General features: G+C 38.9%; 1 protein-coding gene across 17 annotated transcripts in view; it reads right to left on the bottom strand.

Moving 5' to 3' along the window:
* Positions 1-362: 362 nt before the first annotated feature.
* TBC1D1 (TBC1 domain family member 1) overlaps positions 363-18,107 on the bottom strand; it is a 117,223-nt gene continuing 99,478 nt past the window's right edge. For all 17 annotated transcript variants that reach the window (XM_040556741.1, XM_040556746.1, XM_040556744.1 and 14 more), the window contains 5 exons: positions 12,331-12,575; positions 11,669-11,828; positions 7,023-7,192; positions 4,529-4,699; positions 363-2,390 (listed from right to left, as the gene is read on the bottom strand). In XM_040556741.1, the coding sequence (XP_040412675.1) occupies positions 2,190-2,390; positions 4,529-4,699; positions 7,023-7,192; positions 11,669-11,828; positions 12,331-12,575 (947 nt within the window). In that variant the 3' untranslated portion in view covers positions 363-2,189. The remainder of the gene's footprint in view (positions 2,391-4,528; positions 4,700-7,022; positions 7,193-11,668; positions 11,829-12,330; positions 12,576-18,107) is intronic.

The raw sequence follows: 18,107 nt of genomic DNA on the forward strand, positions 1-18,107 counted from the left end.
GTGCATTCAGAGAACAGTTATTTAGTTCTGATCTACACCGTGCACTTCTGCAATTATGCAGATTCTTGATGAAGTACTAGAAGTAATCCTCCCCTTCAACCCTGAGAGAAGCAAAACTCCAAAAAAAAGGAATGCATCCCTGGAGTCATGCAGAATGTGCTTCACTTTAGTCAACATTTGCAGGTGCAGGTCCCAAGATCACAACTGGATCCTGAGCATGTTTATGAGGTCTCAAGAGTTTTCATTAATTGTCATTGTACTGCAGTTTCAGGGACAGTCTCACCTTACACAGTTCTGAACTGTCACCCTGCAAACTATATTTTTATTTTTAAATGTAAAAATAAATTACAAGCATTGATGTAGGCATAGATTATTATTTTTATTGCTCTTGTTAAAAAGTCAGTGTACGAATTATGGCACGATGGTGTCAAAACGCAACGTTATGGAGTGCTCTAACAGTACGAGGTCCATTCTAACAAGGTTTTAAACATGAAGCATGAGCTTCAGTATGGATTTCCAAATAAAAAGCAAGCTTTTGAGGTAAATGGATTAATAATAATTAATCTGGAATTTTAATACTAAGTGAAAACAGAGTAGATTTGCAAGAACCAGCCGTATTTAAGACTTGACAGAGTCAAACAAAGATTTAGAAATTGAACAGTAAATTCTCTTTTTCTTTTTGAACTACATAGAGGTATTTGTTTTGCACGGTAGATGAGTGTTAAACTACAATCACAATGCATCAGAAGGACTTCCATGAAGAAAGGAAAAAAGCAAAACAAAACCTTTTTTACACTGCCAGTCAGAAAGTAAAACAAAACTCTGTGCTTTGAAGTTTTAAAAATAAAAATAACAATTTAAGAAGGAAAAAAAGTCACATCTCCTGGGTAAATCTCCACCAAGACAACACATTAATGCCTATTAACTCTGTGCTCGGGGATAAAACAAAACTACAGCGCTATTTAATTCTGAAGCAAACCCAAACAACTGGATATCCACGGACATTATTGCACTTGTAGCAGTGGTGCTTCAACTGGCCTGAAAACTACTTTCACCGTATTAAGGAAACTGATGTTTTTTTACAGGTGTAATCATACTCAAAAGAGGCAAACGAATGGTGTCCTAATTCAAACTGCCATACCCTTCATAAAGCAGTTTAAGAATCTATGGCACAACATGAAGCTCTCGAAATGCCTCCAATGCTTAGAAAAAAGTCTTAAAGGGTGGATGAGTGGGCATAGAGTACCAAATAAAGAGGAAAAAGAGATTGTGGGCATTAGCTTCCCCGCAAAATCATGTTTTACACAGCAGATCAGAAATAAATAAAATGAAACTTGAAGAGTCTGAATATAAAACCTTGGATGATGTTGCAGGAGTCACAGGCTTCACCAAACCAATGTCAGTGTATTTTGTTAAGCATAATGCAATTACTATATACATTATGTACGTTTATCAGATAATGCCAAGTAACAATACACTAAACTAATGGATGTTAAACAAAAATATATTAAAACAACATACTTTTGAAAACAGATGGCAACCCCTAATTATGCATAGTTACATATGATGAAGTCCAGCTCTCTGAAGTCCAATAGACTGACACCTTCAAGCATCAGGAAACAGTTATCTGAGGCATAAACAACATAATCAACAGAACCAAGTCAAGCTACAGGGGAAGTACACTGACAAAATTACCTCAAGTCCAATCACAAAACTCTCCAAATTTTACCACTGCATATCTGCAGCGAGGCAGCCATCCATTCAAAGGTTTTACACTGCCATATTTCTTCAGAGGAGCTTCTAAAGGATGTGCTATTTAGCATGGTGTTGATCTACACACAAAATATGTAACAAACAAAGCACTTAGGTTTAGAAGCACTTATGGAAGAATCCATGACATCTTTACAGCATATTGTGTATGAATGCACACACTATTAAGTTTCTCTTGCTTATTATGATGTGGCATCTTACTGTTCATAGCATTTCTACATACTAAGAAGAAAGAGCCATCTCCCGGAGGAACCAGTTTCTCTGATCTGGGCAGCCACTGCACCTGTATCTTGCTTTTTGCTACAGTACGGCATGTACAATGAAGGTGACAGTGTCAAATCCCCATGAATCATGACAAAAAGAACCAGTTCTTCCCTTCTTTTTTGCTCAGCTTCTCTGCTCTGTTACAACAACAGATCTCAGTCAGCGTCCAGGTGCTCTTGCCCAGTGAGTAGAGGTTTCTTGTCTGTATCACCAATCTTTTTCCGCATCTCTTCCACTGCCTTCTGCAAAGCTGTTCGCTCCTGCTCAAGAGTGAGAATTGACTCCTTCAGTTTGCTTTCATTAGTCAACAACAGCTCTACCGTGGCTTCAAGGTTTTGGATCTTTCCATTAGCCACCTTTCAAAGAAAGAAGGAAGAGAGGGAAAAAAAAAATAAATTAGTAACTGATAAAATACTTTCCAAAATGATGGAAAACTGCAAAAGTAAAATGCAAGTCTGAATGCTATTAGATCTGTACACTTTAGACAATTACTACTATAGTGTTCCCTGTAACAAGAAACCTCCCTCTCTCAACTTGATTGCTTTGACTCATTCACAGTTAACCGTACAATATAATGCAAAGTAGATCAAATGAGAAAGTTATTAAGTCTGCAAATTACATACCAAAGAATGGCAGGTTAAGATAAGTCTCTGCATGGGTCAGTTAGGAGACATTTTTGCCCAACCACATTTGTTGAATTCTACACTGTTTGCAAAGCAAAGACAACTTAGCCTGTTAGTTACACCTCATTTCTTCTCCACATTGAGTCCAACAAATGCTGGACTTGGAGGCAAACAAGGTGAGGATTTAGTGTAACATACAAACAGACAACAAATCTGGAAAAATTCCAGTTGTGTATTCCTGATTCTCCTTCAAGAGGCTGCACATATTGCCATTCTAATTCATGGTGAAACAAAGCATGATATCATTCAAATTCATCATGTGAGACCTGAAGCTGAGGTGCTTTGTCAAAAGCAGAAATCTATTTGGAAGTTTCATCACTGGATAACATTTGAAGAGAAAAGACAATTTAGGAGGTCTCAACTTTCAGGGCAGTATTTCTTGTTTCTGATGAGCCCACTGTTCTCCATGTAATTATGGTGGTTTATCAAGTTCAGACTTTAGGGACAAAATATGGACAAACCATGACCCACATGTTTTGGTCGTGTATTTTCCTCATGTCACCAACGGTTCACCTTTCACCATAGGAAAGGAAGGCTAGTGAGACCCACCTAAAAGAAAAACGGACTGCTGCAACACTACACATAGTTCTCCACCATGATGCTAGGTGCTGTGTTGCACTCAAGTGAAGATGAGCTTTGTAAAAATAAATATATAAATAAATAAATAAATAAATAAATAAATAAATAAATAAATGTTTAGGGCTGCAGAGTCTTTGAGGGCAGGAGGGTGGAAGATGTCCTGATGCAGGTATCTATATAGGACATCTCATCTTGAACCTCATCCCAGAAATCCGTCTACCACGTGCCGCATTCAACCATTTCCTTGCCCATGTGCCTGAAGCTTTATGAAAATGTCTTGCAGAGGAGTTTCTCTTGTTCTGAGATCTCTAAGATTCATCTTAGCACCTGGAAGAGGTTCAGGTTCAGATCTCACACAGTCAGAATTTACATATTAAGCAGACTTGTTAGGAAAGGCAATCTGGGTCTGCATTGTTGGCTGGCTTTAGCCATGACACAGGACCAGTGGCTGAGAAACCTGAACTCCTTCCCTCACCTATTACCTTACGAAGTCTATGTCTTTCACAATAATCAAGAGGCTTGAAGCTGCAAATAGAGCACATTGTCTGCTTCTTACCCTTGAACTCCCTTTATTCATCAAATTAATTGTGTGGTTGGAAGTTTTACAACAAATGTCCTGTTGTAAAGCAGCCAGAAAGCTGACTTCTTGAACAGTTAAGCAAAGAATAACCCCTACGGAGACCAGGTGTACTGCCTCTAAAAAAAGCTGCAGACTGAACAGGCACAGAACATATATTAAACATTATTTCATATATTATCTAAGCCATCTGGATAACAGTTTTTCAAAAAACAAACAAAAAAATCTTGCAAGATAGACCATGTCTTTACAGACAATAAGTCCCATAGATGATGCATCTCTAATTTGTGACACTGGCATTAGCTTTCCCCTTCATAATAGACTAGTATCCCTGCTGTAGTAAAGCAGTGACTGAAATACGTAAAAATAGAGTTGTGAAAGCACCTTATGTATTCTCAGTCTTCTATAGCTATGATTTTAATTACAAGAGAGGAGAGTGTACAAGGAATCAGCTTTTCACTAATTGCAAGCACATGCTCTATCCACAACCTATTCTGAGATTTCTTTAAATGCTAAACTAGATAAAACTTTAAGTGGCTAAGCTTCTAAGTCACTACACCAAACACCAGCCTCTTCAGTGCCTTAGTATGGGATGGTCTCTTCTGAAAAGGTGGATAAATTAGAATGTTAATTAAATATGAAATATAAACTGTACCTGCAGTTCTTCCAGGAGATCAAAGTTCTGTTTGCGCAAGCTACTGTTTGCCTTTTCTAATTTATCCAGTCTCTGATTGTCATTTAAAGATGAATCTATAAGCTCATCCTGAAGCACGTGGTATTCAACTTCATAAGCTTGCAACTGCTTGGCAATATCCATTTCAAACACCTGTTGTATATAGAAACGTTATTAGGTACTGTGAAGATTAAAACTATAGCTCATTCAATGCCTTAAATCCCATGGATCTAAACTTGGATACCTAATTGCTGCATACAAAAAAGACAAATTTTGTCAGTCACATTTCCTACTCTGGAGAAGAGGACGGTTGAGGAAGTAGAGTTCAATACAATGGCATTTAAAACTTTGCTACTAATTTATTGCCTGCCTTCAGCAAAATCACTCATGCTAAAGTTTTCAAGAAATTTAGAATTTTCAGGGAATTCCTTTTTCTAGATTTCAAATTTAATGCATCTCAGTTGGGCATAAACTCTCCTAGACATATTCAGAATTAGATGTCATTTTAGAAAAGTGCAGTCCAAGCCGCTGTGCCATAAAAGTGTAAGACTTTTCCAGCAGCACAGCAAAATGAAAGATTCAAATGAAAAACAGTAAACGCTGTTAGGTTTATTTATGATTCTACTACGCTCTGTGAGCCTGAAAGAAAATGAAATAATTTATCCTCACACAAATACACCTTAAACATTACGTAATGTCAAAGCAAATTTCTTTAATTGTTAACTACAAATCACTGAAATAAGTGCTCAATCATATATGAGTATTAAGAAAAATCTTAGATTCTAAAAGCAGATAAATAAATTGAGGTGCACAGAGAGACCCAAGGGAAAAAAGCCCTGCTATTGAATTTTCCTTTCTCTACGTTTTGGCAAACACCTGCTTTCAAATCATTCTAGAAACATGATTCTAAGGTCCCCAAGACAGTTATCTCCCTTGAAAGCAGGGAAAAAGCATTTAAATGAAAAGGACAACTGGCCAATAACAGAATATATTAGAAACCAAACTCAAGTTGATTTTAAAATGCACCTGGGAAACAGCCCATAATTAGAAGTTCATGGGTTAGCATTAGTGGGGTGGGGATTGGGCTCTTCTCCCAAGCACCAAGTGATAAGACGAGAGGAAATGGCCTCAAGCTGCACCAGGGGAGGTTGAGGTTGGACGTTAGGAGAAATTTCTTTACTGAAAGGGTTGTGCGTCACTGGAATAGGCTGCCAAGGGAAGTGGTTGAGTCACCATCCCTGGAGGTCTTCAAGAAATCTGTGGATTTACAACTTAGTAGTGTGGTTCAGTGGTAGACTTTAGTACTAGGCTAAAAGTTGGATTAGATGATCTTAGAGGTCTTTTCCAACCTGAATGATTCTATGATTATATTATTCTTTTTACTTTTAAACCTTTTGTAGTTTATACCTCTTGGAAATGAGTCAAAAAAAATCAAATGTTATCTTAAATATCTGATGAAATATCAATAATTATTTCCTATTTTGTTCATCTGCACGGTAGGCAAACTGTTAAATACAGTTGAAGAAAACATTAGGTTTATGAGGTGTTTATGACACCTGTTACATATGCTATAAAAGTTATCTCAAGTAGTTGTACAGAAGAAATACAAATCTAAACACTGAAGGCTGAAACACATTTCATCTGGGTTTGGCTATACATATGGAACTTTATCTTTCTGCATGCTCTGAGCATCTCTGGAAAAAATGGTACAAATCGGCAGGGCAGACTGTTAGCTCCTCTCACGACCTCTGCCACTTCTAGCCTTTCTGCTCTTGAGAAGGGAGGGAAATCCCTGCCGTCATACCCAGAGTATCATATTTGAAAGGGATGAAACATGAGGCAAATCAAAAGTTTGACTTGAAAGCTAACCAACTGAAAGCAAGCTATGGCATGTAAACCCAAGGCCACGCTGCAGAAGGGGTGAGGAGGATGGGGATTAGCCCAGGAGCTGTGTATGGACTGCAGGGCATGTCAACCTGCTGCTCTTTTCAGCCATTATAGACAAAGTCAACAAAGGGAGGTCTCTACTTTTGCTAATGCAAAGTCAGCATTTGTGAGGCTCCCGTAATTCAGCTTTTGCTCCACAAATTACTTGGAGAACACGATTATTTGGAGATGTGGAAACTCAGCAGGCTTTTAGCACACCTTGCTGCTTTTTTGTGGAGTGCACTGCATATGGGTTGTAACAGTGCTGCCAATAAGAGCCATTATGCACACCTCTGAAAAAAAGTAAACATTTTCATTAAGGGTTCATAAAGTGATCATAACCAACATGTACATGTAAGAATACAGAGGTACTACACTAGTCATATGCTTCCAAAAGATTTCAACATCTTCAGAACTACAATAACAGAATTCTTCTCAGCTGGAAGTAACACAATACATTGTTGGGGTTTTTCTGCCATGACCTTGTTAAAAAAAAAAAAAAAGCATTATTTCTTTTGCATTCTACTCATACGTTCAGATTATTTCATACCTGACTAATGGTCTTTTCCATCTGTACCAAACCCAAGTTGGGGAGAGTGTTTTTAATAAAATCAACAATAGTTTCTAGGTTCTCATGCTGCAGAATCAAGGGCTTATGGCTTCCCAAAAGGCTTAAGGCCACTTTAAATATAGCCTCTGATCCTTGAAGGAAGAGCATATCTGTGAAAACAAACAAAAAACAGAGTACATCAAGCAAGCACATTTTTTGACAAGAATATTGAAACAATAAAATGTCCAAGGATAACAGCTTCTCCTAAGGGCAATCTGGAGGCTAGATATACTCTGCCAGACATGTCCTTTTGTTACTGAGGCTACAGGTTTAGATATCTTGCAGGATCAGCATTATTACCTTGAACAGCACACTTGACTAACAATCAATTATTTCATTTGTTCAGTGAGTTTTCATCCAACAAATCCAATTCAAATTTAAGCTAAACACATATAATAAGCCAGGTAGTCAAATTTCACAGCATTGCTACTTTTTGTGCACGTAGTAGTTTTGTGGGCTTTTTTCTTTTGAAATGTTCATGGGAATGAGGAAATAAACCAGCAATTGTGGAATTTACTGCTAAGTCTTCAGTTCTGAACTTGAACAGAATTCTACTCCTGATGACATTTAAAATCTTCATAACAAAGGGCAAAAACTACACCCAAAGAAGTAACTGAAGATCCAAAGTTCCATAGTTTTCTGCTCCGGAGGACAATGCTGCAAGTTCTCAGTCAGACAACGTTGAGCACACATGACTAAATGCGCATTTTCCAGCAGTACCGAGTTTCATGGGCATGTGCTTATTTTTAGTAGGTGTCTCAACCACTTACATTAATATTCTAATAGCTACATGAATAAGTACCTTCAAATCTTAGTAATACAGCTTAAGTGCTAATATTACAGGTGGCCCTGCAGTGACAGCACCCTGGCATACATTCAAGCACACTGAAGCCACAGTATTTAACAACCTTTTACTTCAACTGCCTTTCTTTTCTTTTCCTTTACAAATTTCCTATGTCTTTATAGAGGCAAGATACGGAAGACTGCAATCAAAGCATCAGACAAGAAGCAAACCCATTTGTCCTCACCAACCCATCAGTATAAACAGCATTGCCTTGCACTTGACTTTCCTGCTACTAGAACTCAATCCTCTACTGGTTTTACTGAAAGATTCGCTACAGGCAAAAGCATCTAACATATGAAATGGTACTGGTGGACAAGCCTTTCTTGCAATGGGCTTTCATTAGATTCTACTCAGGAGAAGTGTTGAAAGTTGGACAGATCATTAAAAAGTAAAATGCAGTTTTTCTATTTGACTCATAAAACAGTCTGTAGGTTAACCTCTTTCTAGCCCACTGCTTTTATGTATCACTTGTAAAGATGAGAAAATAATGTAGTTTTATTCTGTATTTTCTACGCATACTTTTATTTTTAAAAGGGCTTTACTTTCCCCTTCCTTGCATTTGAAGCTGTGAATGAAGCCACAATCACTTATGAAGCAGCACAATGACACCAAATAAATAGTATGTCTTCATGATCAAAAAAAGGAAGAAAAAAACACACAATAAGGGAAATGATTACTAGCAAAACCACAGATATCTCTGATGTAGTAAAGAGCATATGAAAATGCTGGCTAACTGCCTTTCTTAGTAAAAAAAAAAAAAAAAAGACAAACAAAAACAAGTCTTTTTTTTCTTTCCAAATTTGTATCAGAATGAAATCCCCCTCTTGTGCTCTTTTACGTTTTAGGCTGAAGCTGCAACTCATTCCACTATTCTTTCTCACTGTTTGAGAAAGAAAAGCACAAGTAATAACTAACCATAAATCTTGCACTTGGCTGCCATTTATCCTAAAAGTGGTATAAAGTTTTTCAACTCTGGTTCAACGTGAAGTCCAAAGGCAGCAATGATTAGAAAGGGATAACAGAGTAGGCATCTGCCCCAATTGCATACTGAAACAGTATGTGATGGGAAAATGCTTTATAGGGAAAGCTATATATTATGACATGGAATGCTAAAGAACTGCTAGGAAACTCAAAGTGATAAAAACAGAGCTGAGAATAACATGTATCTGACTCAGCACCTGCCCCACAAAGACATGTAGTTTAACTCAACGTGACCTGTAAGTTGTTAACGAACGCCTGTATGAGCTGAGCTGGTAATACACAGCTGAAATCCTTCTCTCATTTAAAATAGCAAGTACTTAACAAAGACCCATTTGTTATCCACTCCCCACACTTCCTGTCAAATGGGCTGCCAGCCAGCAACAGCAACCCGAAAATACCCAAATTAATGGCAACATGACTGGCAGCCCAGAGGATTTCAAATTCAAGTTTTATCTATAATCTTGGAACAAAATAAACGTTTTCCTATCAAGTCTCCTCCACTGATAAGTAAATAGGGGTATTAAAGAATACATCTTTGTTATGCTGTACTTTCATTAGATTCTACTCAGAAGTGCTGAAAGTTGGACAGATAATTAAAAAGTAAAATACAGTTTTTCTATTTGACTCAGAAAACAGTCTTTAGGCTAGCCTCTTTCTAGCCTACTGTTTTCAGATATTATTTGTAAAATACTTGAAAAAAATATGCTCTATGTAGATCTACGGGAAGTGTTCTGTAACAAGTGCATTAAATAGCAGCAGGGCTTCGCATATCAAGGGTTCATAGACAGCACGTTAGAAAATGGCAGTGCACTCAGTCTTAATAGCCTATAGATGAGTTACTTAGACTTTAAAGGCAACATTCATCTCAAGAATTCCAAGAAATGAGCAATGAAAACATATACACATTCTGCAAAAGTGTGTGAACACAGGGGTCAGACGTGGTTCGATCCTAATTTGTAATAATGCTAACAGCAGCCACCAATAAAGTGACAGACTCAGTCTCTTTCAGATTTGCAGTTGCTTCAGTCTTCAGCATGGGTAAAGACAAGATTTTATTTTCTAATGTACAAGAATCCCCAGGGCTCTCTATTTACATAGTTCCAGTAAACACTGTTTTAAGAAACTGCTAAATACTTTGAGACATTAAAACCTTGCAAGTGTTGGTTATGCTGCACTCTCTCTCTAAGAAACAAAGATTTCAGGTGACAGTTTCAGTCACACATGCATTTCTTTCTTGACCTAAAATCTGCTATATTCAGAGCATGTATCTTTGCCTTCTATTTTAATGTAAAAATCTTTGCTTTTTAAAGCCCTGCAATCCTCCAATGAGGGATAAAATACTAATCTGCATATTAAGGCAGAAATCCAAATATACTGGATACAGAAGGCACTTTTATACTCTCAATAGCTCAATTCAAAGACTGTTATTATCATGTGCAATACCGTGATAGAATAAGAATAACCAAAAGATGAACTGATGATAATCCCAGTATATAACACTTGCATACAACACTTCATTTAGTTTCTAAATATTATCATTGCCAGCTAGATACTTGTCAGTGGAAGTTAACCTAACTGTTCCACAAAATAAATAAATAAAATAAATAAAAATACTGTTTTCCCTGGAGTTAAGATGCTAATTACAGGACATGTAGTTCTACTTAGCGTACACCATCATTATCAGTGTGATTTCTTCTAACACAACTTGTGGCATGATGTTACCAGAAACAGGACTGAACCTTTGTTGGCTTATCTTGGAATCTACATTTATTATTTGTTACTGTGGTAGGTGAGACTATAACTTTAAAAGACAGGAAATTGTCAATATTAATCATTGAGTAATTACATCTCTTAAGTGAGACTGACTAAGGAAAATGCAAATATATTCCTATTAGGAGACAGAAAGCAGGAGGAGAGCTCCATTCTATCCTGCTCAACATGGAAGATCCAGTACAACATAATAAAATCAAAAAACAAGTAACTGAAAAGGAAATAAAGCATCTTTTCAAATACCAAACAATTAATCTATGGAATGCATCCATAAAATAGCATAAAGGTAAATTCTTAATGTGAATTTAATTTAAAAAATAGAACACTAATTCTGTAGATTCCAAAAATAGGTAACAGAAGTGACTTCAGAGCCTAAACGCCATATGCTTCAAAACATTTTCCAGTTTTTGGAAAGTAAGAAGATTATCTTTCAGGCTAGAAGTGTAAGGATAACCAACAGTAGTTTAAAAACTCTGTGCTTCTGGAGAGTAAATCCGTGATTAAACTTTAAGGGCCACCCAACTCCGTGCATACTCTAAGAACATAACCTTCCAAAACATTTTCCACTGACAGTGTTGGAGATGATGATAATGGAGTAAATGGATATATTTCCTGGGATGATGCCTTGATTATGTCTCTCTTCAGCCTGAAACTAAGTAATTCTAGGTGTTGAAGTGCCATTGTCATACCACTATGCTTTCATGGTAGCAAATCTTACACACTCTCTACAAGTGATTACAGGGTGGGAAATGATAACAGATGAAAAGATGGGGCAGTTTGGAACAGTCATACATTCTTCTCCCTCTTTCCATTTTATTGCAAATTCTATATGCTCTGTAGGATGAAGTCAGCTTTGCCGTTCTGGTCATCAATAGAAAGTAAACACTACTTCTGGATGTCTGAAACAGATTGGGTGATACTCCCTTCCTAGTAACAAGATTCCAAATACAAGGTTTCAAAAAGAACATACAGAACTTTTATAAAGAATTACCAAACACCCTGGCTACAAATCCAAGGGGAAACTGGGAAGCAAACATGGTGAGAAACCAGGGAGCTGCGTAGAGGCTGGGGCCGATCTCATGTTCCTCGAGGTGGTTATAGAGATCTCGATGGTAGTCATGAAGAAGTCGGGACAGTTGATACATCTGGATCTACATGGATGAAGAATAAAGATTTAAAAAAAAAAGAATAAAGCTAAATATGTTCTAACAGCCACAGTAGCAAAGGCCATGCTTCACAGACCTACTAGAAACAGTGAAAGATACTTGTCAACTGGTGTTTAGACTGACTTTTGTGAAGAACAGAAAGACTCAGAAACCACTTAGAAGACCCGGGATGGGTCACCCATGAGTCTACAACAGGCTTATTTGCAGGGTCATTTGAACCTCATACAACATATAGCAGAATTCTTGCTGTTATGGTTTTCATAATTTCCCTAGTAACCTTTTTTTTTTATTTGAAACTTGTGCATTTAAGATGTTATATTCTTTTTCCAGATCATCATCTCCATTCTTGAAAAGTGAATTTAAGTTCAACTCCAGATGTTGGCAATACCTATATTGCTACCTATATTGTTGACAATACCTATATTGCTATGTTGCTTTATTATAATTTAACATTAACATTCTTGTATTAGAAAAACAGAAATTGTACCTGTAAAATTGTCATATCAGGACGATATTGTTTTCTCAGCCCCACATCAAACATGAGAAACTTTAGCATTTTAAAAGCATCTTCTTCACTCATATGAAGTAGTAAAACTCCTGCTACAAAACTAAGGCCCTGGCAGTATCCTACTTCCTGGTCCAGAAGAGAATAGGCCTTCAAAATATTGTAGAGGGACAGCTGCCCAGCTCCCAGCTGTGCTGAGAAGTACGGATGTGTTGGAAATGTGCGTCCTGTGAAAATAGCAGAGGTTAGTGATTTACACTAAAGAATAGCCAAAAACAAAAACACCAGAAAACCCATGAACAAACAAAACAACGACACAAAACTTGTCATGTTATCAAATTGAACAGTCTTTCAAAAGGTAGATTCTTTTGAAAGACAGATTCTGAGTCAACCTTCAGGAAGTCTGTAAGACAGTTAACAATATAAAACTATTGATTCATACTCTACAGTTAAGGGTTTCTCTAAGTAGTTTTGCTACAGTAGCTGCAAAATGAATTTGGAAATTGCCAGAGTAGACAGGCTCTGGGATGGGGACAGACTGCTGCGTGGGACAGCTAAGTAACTGGTTCTTATGACTGGAACTTGATCAGTTTGTTCAAGGGCTTATAGCAAGGAGGTGGTTGCCTAAAATAGTGAGACTCAATTCAGAGGCTCAGTGACTCACCCAGTCCTCTTCTGTCAAATTAAACAGTGTTAGATTTTAGATAACTATTAGGATCCAAACATAGATTTATAACACCCAAGTTCTCTGGGTCAGGGCTCATTCTCCTCTTCTTTTATTCTTGTTTTTCCTTCCAGTAAGTGCATCTGATCACCTCCCTCCCCATCTTGGTCCCTCCCAGTCTTATGAGTCCTTACTTCTTTACTGCACCACAAAGCTCGGACTCTTACATGAGCTGTTCCAGTTCACTAACCTGGCAGAAGAATCCCTTTTTGTGGGGACTTAGGTCTTCTGCCCTGTCACTCTGCTGTACTGAGGTGTCCCATGAGCACCACCACGAGTGACAGGTGCTTGGAGAGTGGGAGTGAGTTGTGGGATCATAACCTTTTCTCAGTAGTGATGAACTCTGGATTTATTCCCCACACCTCTTTAGATTCCAGCCTGTGGTAAACTATATTAATTCCAGAGCTGTAGCAGTAAAACTGAACCATTCCCAGCCCCTCAGTTCAGGAACAAGATGGTAACTTCCACCCCAGACTGATTTATGTGTGTAAACTTTTATACAGAGCTGGAACCCACCTGTCCTTATAACAAACCAATCCAAATCAGTAACTTAAACAATTAGTCTGAGCCATGATATTTACTCAGAAAAACAGCAGTTTGTGCAGCAGCTTCTGGGCTCTGTTCCTCTGAGTTCTTCTTGAGCTTCTGGGCACTTTTTGCCTGGGACTGTCAGTGGATTTCTAAGAAGCAGAGGGTGCCTGCTGCTGGCAGGTAAGGCTAAGGCTATGGTAAGGGCAGCTCTAGCAGCTTCTTATCAACTCTGCCAGCTGCCCTTGATCCTTGTCAGGACACTTGTCGCTTTTATTCTAGCTGATCCCTGATTAAGGAGACCTAGATGACGGGACAGAATGCACCCTTAACAAGTCTGCAGTTGTCACAAAATTGGGAATAGCAGCTGATACACCAGAGTGTTGTGGTACCACTCACAGGGGCCTGAAAGGCAGAGAAATGGGCTGACAGGAACCCTGCTAAAGCAGGGGGCTGGAGCAGGTGCTCTCCAGAGGTCCCTTCGAACCTCAGCCATTTGGTGATATCACGGTTCTGTGAGCAGACACATTAACAGCCTCACTTCTATAGATATTTCAGAACATGTTTACAAAGACAGTATTTTCATCTCCAGAAAAAAGAAGAAAAAAAAAGCCTCGAAGCCTCGCCCTATCACATTTCCCCTGCTACATACCTGAACTGAGAGGAAATTTGAATACTTCTTTTATTCTAGTAGTAAGTGGAGCTTGTTTTTCAGTTGCCCACTTGTTAAACACCACCCCACCCTTTAGCTCCTGGAATGCTGCTGTGCTGCCAGATAACATCAGAGCTCCTGTTTCAAGAAGACAAAGCCTGGGGCAGAGTCCTTCCGCCATCCGGTAGCTGCTCTGGCCTGTCACACAGGACTCCAGCATGCAGTTTCTCAGCAGGCCTCCCCAGGCCAGGCCCGGTCACATAACTGAACGCTACAGAAGTGATGCTTTTAGCTTCCACACATATAGGGGAGCTTGCACTCCTTTGCAGAGACTTCTCCACCTGAAGTTACTACAGCACAGACTAAAGGCAGACCTGTGGCAAGGTTCCTTTCACACAAGTCATGAAGAAAAACCGTAAGCTGAGCAAGAACAAAAACGCAAAGAAGCTTAAACAAACAGAAAATCAACTACAACAGTAAATGGAGGAGTCAAAGTGCTAAACTCATTAGCTGATTTGTTTCTGAGTGCCCTGTCTCTGACTTAACTAAGAATTTCAGCTTTTACTTAGGACCTATTTGTTGCCCTGCTGAAAAGAGACTGAAATGAACTCTGATACCTCAAGAGTACCAAGATGAGAAAGTAAGTACCTATACCAACTACTTTATTTCCAGAATATAACAAAACAATTTTCTACTGCGTTCAGCAAACACCCAGTGATGAGTACAACAGTTTCCTACACTGATAGCATCTGGAGATCAGTTTACTCTAGCTTAGCAGGAAAAGAAATTATTTACTGAACATAAAGCTAATGTTCAGGAGCTGAAATCCCCACTGACTGCAGCAGTTGTGCAAATGGGGCCAGAGAAGGAAATATACCAAAAAACCCTTCAGAGGACTGTGGCTTTGTTTTTGTCCATGTATTGAAGTAGCAGAGTAACAAGTAAACTGGGCCAGGAGAGTGGCTGCTGTACCTTAACTCTGCATCCAGAAGCTCCTCATTCTCAGAAAGCAGTACTGCCATCTGAAAATCCATCAATTCAATGAAGTGTGGGCAATACCATTACGGTTTTGCCTCATATTGTGTCAGCAAGACATTTTTGGCTTAATTTGAGAAAGTTTTTTTTTTAAATATTATAACCACACGTTGCAAGAATGAGAGTTCTTTCTCAAGGGAGATGTGGATGCTTTCAGAAGGGTTCTTGAAGCTCTGTTTACTTCTAAAAGTCTGATGAAACACAAGTCAAAACATGCAAATTCTTTCTAGCTGCCTATCCACTTGCACTGTTACTGCACTGTACTACCCTGTTTTAATGCGAATTATTAAAGTTTTCAGCTTCCTAGTTTCATCTTAAGGAAATACCAGGACCCCATCCTTCCCTCAGCTAATGGGCTATAAAACAGCTCCCCCACAAAATCACTTTGCAGGAAAACAAATACGTGCAGTTACTGATTCACCAATGCCTGTAGTTATTTGCCTCTACAAGCAGAGCACATGGCTATGAAGAGAACGTACTTGTGTGTAGAGCCAGACAGAAAACATGAACAGCCAGCAAGCCCCAGTGCTATATAAGAAAACCACCCTTAGGCTGCCTGTGCTTCCAGCTGCCAGTTATCGCACCCTCTCGTGTGTCAGCTCTGCCATGCTATGGACTCAGCTTTACTCAGCCAACTCACTAACCCTGCACAAAGCTCTTCACCCATTACTGCAGCACTTCAGTGTGAGAGAACCCCCACGCATATTGCCAGGGGTATCGATGCCACATATGCTGACTTGACTGATCGGTACTGGTTAGAGCAAATGATCTGTGTCTGCACAAAAGTGTCTCTCAAAAACAAAAAACTTGCTTCTGGCACAGTGCAGTCCAGGGGAATTCCTAGAATCAGCGTGACCAAGTCCCAAGGGAAACAATCTGAACACATTGCGACTGCCTCTTCCCAGCTGGCCACTTAAGGCTCCCTGGAGTGTCACACACTTCCCAGTGCCACTCCTCAACCTGGCAGGTGAGACAAACAGAGGAGAACAAAGGTGAGATCAAGTCACTCTCCCCAGCTCAGCTCATGCCAGTTTTAGCAGAACTGTGCCTGTTCCACCAGATTTTTGTTTTGTATGCACTGCCTTGACATTTTGACTTACTTTACTAAATGTTGCAAAACACTGATTGGAAGATGGAGAAAATATTCTCATTTACCACGTAAGGCTTAGTTCACCAGCTAAACTTGACAAATATTCCCACAGTTCGGTACATGTTGAAGACTGTCTGCACAGAGGTATTAAGAAGTAGGTGCCCCTGAACAGCTCTCAGTATAGATGATTCCTATAAGATGTGGAAGAAAGGGTGGATAGCCTTCTACTTGCACTGAAATATGCTCAAATACTGAGTACAGTTGTAAAGAATGGAAGTACAACAGGATAACTGTATGACATCTTACAGAAAAGACCTAAGCCATAATAATACACTATGTATCAGTCATTCAGACCAAACCAAGTACACGTTTTCCTGTAAATTATCACCATCCTATCACATGACATTGGGTTAGTTAACGATGCATAAATTTCCCCAACAACAGGTTTTTCCACGGTAAATTTATTCACTTAAACTTAGTTATTACGGAACTCTTAAATTGCTCTGTACAACTCCTCAGACCCAAACCACAAACGCTACCACAAAAGCCTTTGTAAATTCTGTCATTTTCTGGAAGAAAAGATTATTTTTTCTTTTATTATGAAAGAGCATGAACACTGAGAGTAAAGAATTACCCCACGTGCAAAAGACATCCTTGTGGAAAAATGAGGATGGCTCCTGGTTTCCGAGGCAATAAACTGAATTGAAATATCCAAGGCAGGAGAGAACAATATCTTAAAAGAAATATCCACAACTCTATATTTCCAAGAATAGCCGATGGATTAACTGTAAAACATCCAATTCAGCCATATACCAGTGAGGTGTTAAAAACTTGCATCAGATGACTTGCTTTCAAGCACAAATACTTTTGCAAAGGTAAAGGTTAGACACGTGAGCATCTGACTCAACAACTGCATATATTTGAACAATTACTGTCACGTTAGAAATCCTTTAATGACTGAAGATACCACAGAATTCTTAACCCATCTGAGGAGCAGCCATGTGCAGCACGCTGCCTGGAGGCTGAACCACAAAGAAAAGGGAGCAGCCTTTATGAGAGAAGAACGAGAGGATGCCAAAAGACTTTGTGAGATCTATGAAACAAATGGCCAACTCGTGGCTTCTGAAGTGGAGGATGGAGGAGTTACTGCTACTGATACAGACCTTAACAGAACAGTGTGGGAGCGACAGCAAGCAGTAACAACGTTTAGCAGTGATCCATGTCTTAGAGAACAAACTGATTTTTGGTGTTCCTGGGTTTGGTGATCTTAGCCTACCCATGACAAGAGTCAATCAATGAAAACAACTTTACAAAAAGGAACCCCAAGTGATAAAGAAAGAGGAACAGGAAATGTAGAAGGAAAAGTTAACCATGGTGTAGTTTTTCTGAGGTGCATGAGAACTGCTCTTTTACGATTATTTTCAGCAGCCTTTTCTGCTCCTACCTACTGGACACAATCCTTTCATTGCATTTAAATTTCCTTTCTTGTGTTTCTTCCTAATATTAGAAACAATTTTATAAGCATTGAACAACAAATGTAAGGAAAAAGGGGAAACTAATTAAGAAGACCAAAAGCCTGTCTGAAGCCCACCTACTTGCCAGCAATGCACGCTTATAGCCCAGAAAGCCAACTGTATCCTGAGCTGCATCAAAAACAGTGTGGCCAGCAGGGTGAGGGAGGTGATTCTCCCCCTCTGCTCTGCTTTTGTGAGACCCCACCTGGAGCCCTG

Source organism: Cygnus olor, chromosome 4 (assembly GCF_009769625.2).
Source record: "Cygnus olor isolate bCygOlo1 chromosome 4, bCygOlo1.pri.v2, whole genome shotgun sequence".
In the NCBI taxonomy this organism is placed as follows: Eukaryota; Metazoa; Chordata; class Aves; order Anseriformes; family Anatidae; genus Cygnus; species Cygnus olor.